The sequence below is a fragment of the Centruroides sculpturatus genome, unplaced genomic scaffold, assembly GCF_000671375.1.
Source record: "Centruroides sculpturatus isolate CEXI.00-Female unplaced genomic scaffold, Cexi_2.0 scaffold509, whole genome shotgun sequence".
Taxonomy (NCBI): Eukaryota; Metazoa; Arthropoda; class Arachnida; order Scorpiones; family Buthidae; genus Centruroides; species Centruroides sculpturatus.
The window spans coordinates 179,267-187,919 of record NW_019384846.1 but is presented as its reverse complement, the minus strand read 5'-3'; the positions used below and the strand labels follow the sequence as shown (position 1 = coordinate 187,919).

Genomic DNA, 8,653 nt, shown 5'->3' with positions numbered 1-8,653 from the left:
GGGTATCGCCAAGGTTTTTGGCAAAATTTGATGTAATATCGCTGCTCACGTTGTTCAGTCATTTTCCAGCTTAGTGAAATCCGACGAGAGCGCACTACATGACCTCACTCATACGCCGATTGCCAACGACTGACGCTTTCTGCAGGCGGGAAAAAATTCAGGGCTGTGCATGACTGTCCCCTCCACAACTCCACCGAAGGAGGCCTCTCTCGCATCATTGGTTTACGCGGAAAAAAATAAGGTCCGATACTTTTTGAACAGACCTTGTATTGTTGTTTTAACCTGTTGTAGAGTGTGCATTCCTTCATAAATGCTGTCTCGTAAACCTCCTCCATCCTAAATCCGACACCTACACATGCATCCGCTTGCGTGAAGCAATAATCTAAGAGCCGTAGTGGTTTCTATGTCTCCCCTAAAAATGCAGCAGTGTCAATTCTAATGTGATCATTGTTAACACAGAGTTGACCCTTCGGTCAAATGGCATGGAAGCAATAGTGGCACTTTGTGCATTGGTCACATGTCCATCAATTGTTAAATTTTGTAATATTGACTTAAAAAAATATTGTTTATAGTCATAAAATTAAGATTTCTATAACATTTCCAAATTGTAAATTTTGTAATAAATTGTATTTCATTCTTATGTAACATGTAAAATTCACAATTAATTATGTAAAAAAAATGTAATTTATTATGGCTTCTGAATGATGAAATACATACCATAATTTAAAACAGATCACATTCAAATATTGGCATAGATATTTATACAACTCTTCTCACTTCAAAAAATCGTTTTAAATAATAAACTTGGCCAAGAGTCAAGCAAACTAGAACACCAGCTTCAAACAAAGCCCATAACACTACTCTTGAATTGGTACTTTCATTTACTAAAATATTAAAAAATTATCAAAAATTAACAATATATTTCTAAAACATTATTAAATGCATAAGAGAATTATCTAAAAATTTATATTATATTATACTGATTTGTATTTAAGATATATTGAAACTTTTACAAAGGAATTTTCAGAAAAAAGTTGGATAATGAAATGATTAAAAAAAAAAAAGCTGTTAAATTTTAAAGTAAAAACTTTTACTATTTTTAAAATAGAATATAAACAGGAAATGTTAATAAAATTTCTCCAAAAATATTTGACACTATATAATTTTAAAATTTTTAAAAATCTGCTTGTATTCTACAGAAGTCAAAGCTTTATTTATAGACTAAACTTCTCTATTCCATTTATGATCTGAACGCACAATTTAATAACAAACTTTTTTAATTGTCTGTTTGGACGTGAAAATGGAGTAGAGCAACACTTAAAATTGTTTAATTCAGAAATAAAGCCTTGACAACAACATCCGACACCACCTTAACACAAGGCCATTTTAACAGGCATGTGCCTAGGGCCTGAAAGATGATGTAAAAACCTGAAAGCCTAAGCACTTGGTTGTAACTCCTTGTGCAGATACATTGCCAGTTATGCTACAGACCTCTGTCTGATCTTTTTACTCCCAGACCAAATAATTAATATAGATACTCTGTCCATACCAGTCACTCATGCTGTTTGTTTGAACAATTAAATTACTTATTGGTTTTTTTATATATATTTGATGTATTACTATGATGATTTTGAATCCATGAACAGTCAAATCCATGTCTACAAGTTTTGTTTTGATCCAGACATGTCAGGATTTACATTTTAGGTATAGCTTACTAATTAAATCTGTATTATATCTCAAAAATATTAATACATATAAATTAGAAACATACAGTCGACCCCCCTATAACATGGGTTCCTGTAGTTTGGATTCCTATATCACGGTGAAAAAAATTGCGACAGTATTCGTACAAACATGCTAAAAAAAACTTGTATAATTTGGTAAAACGTCATCGCCGACTCGTGTCGCAACAGGATTGGTCAAATCTCGACCATTACTGGATATTGTACAATCCATTGAGTTTAAACAAGCAGCAGACCTACTAAAAACTATTTATTATTTAATGTCTATAAAAATTATATTTATATTTATGATGTCTCCAAAGTTCAGCAAATCTTTTGCAAAAAAATAATTTATCAGGAAGCACGCGAGCGCCATTAATGCCATTGCTTAAGCTCCACGACGAAAATGAGCTTAAGCAATGGCATAGTCAAACGGTGCACGCTTGGTAAGTAATCCTACAATTTTTTGTTTATAGCATAGTTTATATGGGTATTTCCCAAAAAATTATATTGGAAATGTTGATTCAAATTAGTCTAGAATCGATTAATTTTATGGAAGAAACCTTTCAAACAGCCGTAATCCATAAAATGCATACGTGCCGGGCTGTGATTGGCTGGACTCATAGAAAATGGATTCATAAAAACCAGAATGTATCTACTGTGTTATGGGGGGGTCGACTGTACTACAGTCTTAAGTTGTAAAATAAAAATTAAAATAATGGGATTGGTTATTGTATACGTTAAAATAATAGTTCTAAAATATTGTAAATTTTATGAATAAACGAATTAAAACCACTCGTTTTTATCCGACTTTGAGAAAATTAAATACACAGATGGATCACAACTTGAAATTAATAATTATCTTTATACTTTATACTTTGTTCTCCATATGCATTTTGCCTGTTAGCCTCATCAGTGGATATCGCGCTTTACATTGCCAATACTTTTATGCTCTATCACTATATCCCAGCATGCATCTATGCATTCGCTAGTATTTAAATTAATAGTATTTACATAATCTTTGATGCAGTAATGTTCAATAATATGTCTTGTTACAAGGTTTTCTATTTTATACAATATTTTAACATTATTTTAACATTATAACAATTTGCAATACTACAATGTTGATGCCACGGAGATTTGGTTCGTTTTAATCGAATTGCTGCCTCGTGCTCCTTCAATCTCATTTCAAGTTTTCTTCCTGTTTCACCAATATTTTGTCAATTTAGTAGGTAAACAATGAAGTAGACTAAGTAAGAGTATTTACGTACAATATAAAATGTAATAAAGGATATGTTCTTTTATATCTCCGCGTAACTTCCTGCGAGCATTGTAATTGTTTTCGTGGCTAGCATGGTGTGCCGTGACATTTCATGATAGGGAAGCTGTGTTTCTGTAAGAAGCCGACATCCAGGGGCATCAGTTAATTGCGCGTCAGTGATGGTCTAGGGTCCATTCATATTTGTTTGTTTGATAAGTGAATAAAAACCATAGACTTCTCTAAATGTATTTTTAATATCACAATTGCATTCTGAATCGCTAGTCACGATATAAAGGCGAAAATTAAAAAAAAAACTTACTTGGTGAAATAAAATGTGTGGTGGATGTACATACCTGGTACAAAATATTCTTCAATTGTACGAATATACTTTTTAAGAAAATTATAATTAAATATAGCTCTGTAAAGAAACATACATAAAAATAACATAAAATATTCTTTACTTTTTAAATCTTAAAACAATCCACTTAGTCAAATAGTTCCCTACCAGTGGCTAATGATTGGGATCAGAGACGGTTCTGCAGCGTATGCATGCACGTGGGCTGCCAAATCCTGAGGATGCCAATACCGGTCAATGTCAAATGCCTCTTTTGTCGCATCACTAGTATATCTCAAAGGACGTGACAGGGCCGTTGTAGATTTTAAACGTTTCTCACCATAGCTGTAAAAATCTACGTATGTTAAACTTAAAAGTCATTTGTTTTCTAACTAATTTGTTTTAGGATCGAGTGTCCTCGGAAATTTCCAAAATTTACAACTTTTTGGTCACTCTCGTCGAACCGGAAAAATTTCTGTCTTTATTACATTAACAATGCGAAGAAATCAGTCTCCATTGTACTTGGCTAGAGACGGTTTGGTTAAGCTTTTGTTTAAGTAAAATTTCGGCTTTTGTCAGGGTTTTGTTTACGTCCCCAATTCCCTAATCGCTTAATTATTTAACTACTTCTTAAGTAGAAAAAAGTCAAAACCAGTTAATTTGTACTCTAATATTCGTAGTCTCGGGAAAAAAGTGGAAAGACAAATTTTTATGACAAACAGATATGTAAATCGTAAATTTAAGGAAAATAAATTCGAGAGCTTTTTCTGTACCTCGTGCATCTCTCTCATTCATTAAATTTAGTTGTAAATAATGCTGTCAAAGTAACAGTTAATATTTTTAACATCATACAAGAATTGTACACATTTTTTTCTACATTCCCTTAAAGATGGGATATATATATATATATGTAATATCACTGGTTTAACATTGAAATCTGCCAGTAATATAAAATCGGAGAGCAGAATAAAAATCAAATATTTTAATGGATTTTTTTTAAAACTCCTATCAACTATACAAAACTATCATAAAAATATACCAGTAAATTCTTATTGGTTGGGTTAAGTTATAAATCTACTCGCGATTCGTGTAATCGGGCGAGGGCGGCCAAATATCTAGCAGGCAGGCAGCTAACAGACCGGAACCGGTCCCGGATAGAATTGGATGCATATGTGTAGCATCCACCCAAGGTCCTAGGCTTCCACCGGCTAAACCGGGTGAGGTTGGTGTTCTGTAAAGTGCATGCGCAAATCTGGCTTTTTGGATGCTGACAATACAGCACTTCCACTCCACCACTAATATCCGAATATACAATAGCAATCTTATCTTTTTTTTCACGTGTAGTATAAAAATTTGTAATAAGATACATAATGCGGTTATAATAAAATATTGCGCGATTATTTTGATATAATTAAAATTAATATGTACAGTAGAGCATCGATTATCCGACCCCCAATTAACAGTCACATCGGTTAACTGACCGTTCTAGTCGGCAAATTTCAAATGTCCACTAGTGATGTGGCACTACAATATTTGGCTATGTCTTGGCTACTTTAATATTATTTTTGTTAAATTTTTGTGTGTTTTAGCTGGCAACATGGCTCAACCATTGAAGGGAGGCCAGTATTTGAACGAGACTTAATTTTCTATGAATGGTGGTTTGTTTTGTGAGCAATAAAATAATTTTAAAATAATTTTTAACAATACAATAGCAACAATTATTNTAAAAATTGCATTATAGTGAATATTTTTTTTAGTTTACTGTATAAGTTGGCGACCCCACAGAAAACCCGTCGCGACCCCCTTCTGGGTCGCGACCCATAGGTTGGGAACCCGTGGACTAGGGCGTCCGAAATCGAGCAACACCGGGAATTTTCTCGGCTTCGATTCTCGTCACGCCATGCCCCTTTTGTGGGCTCGAAAAAGGCCCTTATCGTACGCGCAGAATAAATTTAAAAAATTATGCAAATAAAGTATAAAATCTATAATTAAATTTGCCAAAATTCGTAAACAGTGAAATCCTTTGTTCTAAATCTTTCTTAACGTAAATAATACGTTAGGCACATGGGTTAAGATATATACAGTCAATTTTTCGAGAAAAACGAAACGAGTACATCGGGCATTAAAAGAAAGTTTGGAAACAGCTTGGCAAAGTTCGAATATCGAGTAGCGCGCGCTCGTTTGTTTTACGCAAAATTCTCCCGACTTTTGACCTCCGATATCGTCCCTTCTACGTTGAATATTAAAATTCGGTCTCCGTCACCACCAGCCATTTTATTACTTTTATCAATGCGCAAAATTTCGTTCGAACGACGTACGCGTAACAGCGGGATATCCGAGTAATGCCCAATCGTACGTGGGTACGTTAGGCACAGAGACAACTCTGCGGCTACGTAAATTTTATCCCCTTTAATTTACAAAAATTGGTTACGACTAAAGTGTCCGGTCGTCGAGAGGGATCGAACTTTCTGGATCTTCTCCCTTTTCGTGGAGAACGAGGGTCCCGCAGATATACAAATCTCTAATGTCCAGTCGGAGGTTGCCTGCCCCGGGGCGTTGTCGGTCGGCGATCTGTAGCCGGAGCGAGGGACGACGAGCCCGAAGTAGGGTCGGTGACGCGGAGTATTTTTTTTTACAATAGCAACGGCTGATCGAGCTCTCCGTGTCCTCGGAATTGTCTTTTTATTTACCGAGTGTACCCAGATCGCCGGATGAGTCAACGTCGTCTGTCAATTCGATCCCAATCCAAGATGGTTGACCTAGGTCTTCTGTTTTTTTTTTTTTTTTCGCAAAAGGCGAATTGACAGAAAATCGTCAAAAATAAAATAAAAATCGCATTCGACTCGGCGAACATTTTGTAAGTCGCCTTTGACAATCGCATCAAAATAAAGAATTAAACAGTGAATATTGATCTCCTTGTTTCTTGACATCCAATTGTTATTTGAATACTTTAATAAAATAAATATTAAAACAGCTTAATATTAGAATAACTATATATTGTTTTATTCATTTAAAAAAGTGAATATAAATCTATACGAGATGATTTTTACTGTATGATATCGAGTTCGGATAAAGTGAAGGAAGTAGACAAAGCGAAAGTATACGGTATTTGATAAAATTGTCGGAACCCGATGAAGTTATTGTGTTGGATCGACTCGTAAGACATTAAATATCTTTAGACGGCCGGACGACCGAGCGACAATGGATCAAATCTGGATTCGAAAGAACCCGGGATTATTCAGAGGATGGTCTATCCCACTCGGTCACCTCATTGGGGGCCTGGCCAATCCCACAATGGACTTTCGAGAAAAAAGCCCTATTACCGCTTGCGGGATAGAAGAGTTTAAAAAAAATCTAGCGCAACAAAACTTTGACTTTTCATGAATTATAGTAAAGTTTTATTATTCAAAAATTTTTTCCCTCCACAATACAGTTTGGATTTTATAACCACTTTTTCTTGAAAGGCTGAGGGGACATTTCTATCCCACATCAATACTTAGATATGACATTTATAAAATTTTTTGTTTAAAGAAGAAATTTGTACACATTTTATAGTGATGTATATTTTCATGTTCATAATTTTATTTTTATTGCTATAAACAAAATTATATTATTTATAATTATTATATTCGTGATAATTTTGTAATTTATTTATGTAATTATGTGAGAAATGTTCATTTAATTCAGGGGTTTCCAACCTTTTTTGTGTGATATATGCAATATATACAAACATTATTTCTCAATAAATTTTTTATATTCAGAAAGTTTTGAAGGTAATAGTGAAAATATTTTCAAGAATTTTTAAATACATTGTATTTACTAAATTCTTAAATAATATTAAAATATTATATATGCACTTATAATATGTGAAAACAATTTACTGATTGGCTTCCTTTCGACTTTCATTAACTCACGAGATGTCGATACGATCCTGTGGTAATTTAGTGCCGTAAGCCCCAAATTATACAAACTTGCTTGCAATTTTTGACTCTAATATTTGAATCGCAACGTGAAAGTCACAAATGAAGACAAATGCAATAGGAAGCCAGTTAGAAGAACTTTCTTCCTACCAAAGAGTATTCTGTAACTCAAAACAATAACAGCAAACAAGAAGCAAATGAAGAGACAAACCATGATCAATTCCTGGATCAATGCAAATAATAAAGGAAGGCATACTGAAAATATAATAAATGTTTTTATACGTGCTCAAAATGTAGGAAAGTAACCTGCAAAATAAATATTAAAATATTTGACTATTTGTAATAACCTCCGTAACTTTGTGAATTTTTTATAAATTGTTGATGGTGTGAATGGTGAAAGAAAGGGACTAAAGCAAGGTTTTACCTCTGTATAAAGTCGTATTTATATTTTTTGTGTATTTATTATTTGTAATAAATTTATAGCTGTAAAATCACCCTAAACAAGAAAATATTTATCCTCAACATTTGGTTTAACTTATATTCTAAAGTAATTATGCATGTTTTTGAAGTGTAATTTAGAATTATATGTCTGTGAGAGTCCAGACCAGATAGAACATTTTTTTCAAAAAAAAAATTTTTTTCCACACTCCATAAAAATCACAGGAAGTGATTGTATCTTTCCCGGATTCACTCCTATCGCAAAGTGATGCATCTTCCAAACGCGTTCGCAAGGAATCTAGTACCTAAAATTTGCCTATTGGATCAAGAACTCGACAATACCAAAAATGGGCATAGAACTCTAGGAGGAAAATCCCAAATAAAAAGGAAAATTGATGACGACGGGCGAGTACACACTTGTCCCTGGGTGAACAAAAGAGTTTGTTACCCCGCCTCGCCGTGAACAAAGGGATCCACCGTGCTCTGCCATTTTCCTGTTCTGCACCACTGACGGCTGCCAAAGATATTATCTATCACCGACTTGCTAGTGCCTACATTTCTACCATCAGATGGTTCATCATGGAACTACCTAATTGAACATTCTACCCAACCATGGCCTATCTACCTATTCTCCTTTGACCCAGCTGGCCAAGTGTCGGGTCATTAAGGATTTAAAAACCCAATGAATCCAGGTATTTATCAACTTGCAAAGTAATTGTAAACTCTCTCTTGCACGCTTAAAGACTCCTAAATGATTCTCTATTATAGTCGAAAGTGTATAATCTTACAAATAAACAAATGGGTAATTACAAGGTCTGTTCAAAAAGTATCGGACCTTTGGTCGGCAAAAATAAATTTATTGACTTTGAGGTACAAAACCCTAATCCCCTTCAAAGTAGTCTCCTTGGTAATGTATACACTTCTCCCAGCGTTCCTGCCATTGCTGGAAACACTGCTGGAACGCATCTTTTGGAATGGT

General features: G+C 34.2%; 1 protein-coding gene across 1 annotated transcript in view; it reads right to left on the bottom strand.

Moving 5' to 3' along the window:
* Positions 1–665: 665 nt before the first annotated feature.
* Positions 666–8,653, bottom strand: part of LOC111630384 (transmembrane emp24 domain-containing protein 2-like) — a 26,877-nt gene continuing 18,889 nt past the window's right edge. The window contains exon 5 of the mRNA XM_023374475.1: positions 666–884. Within this exon, the coding sequence (XP_023230243.1) occupies positions 760–884 (125 nt within the window). The 3' untranslated portion in view covers positions 666–759. The remainder of the gene's footprint in view (positions 885–8,653) is intronic.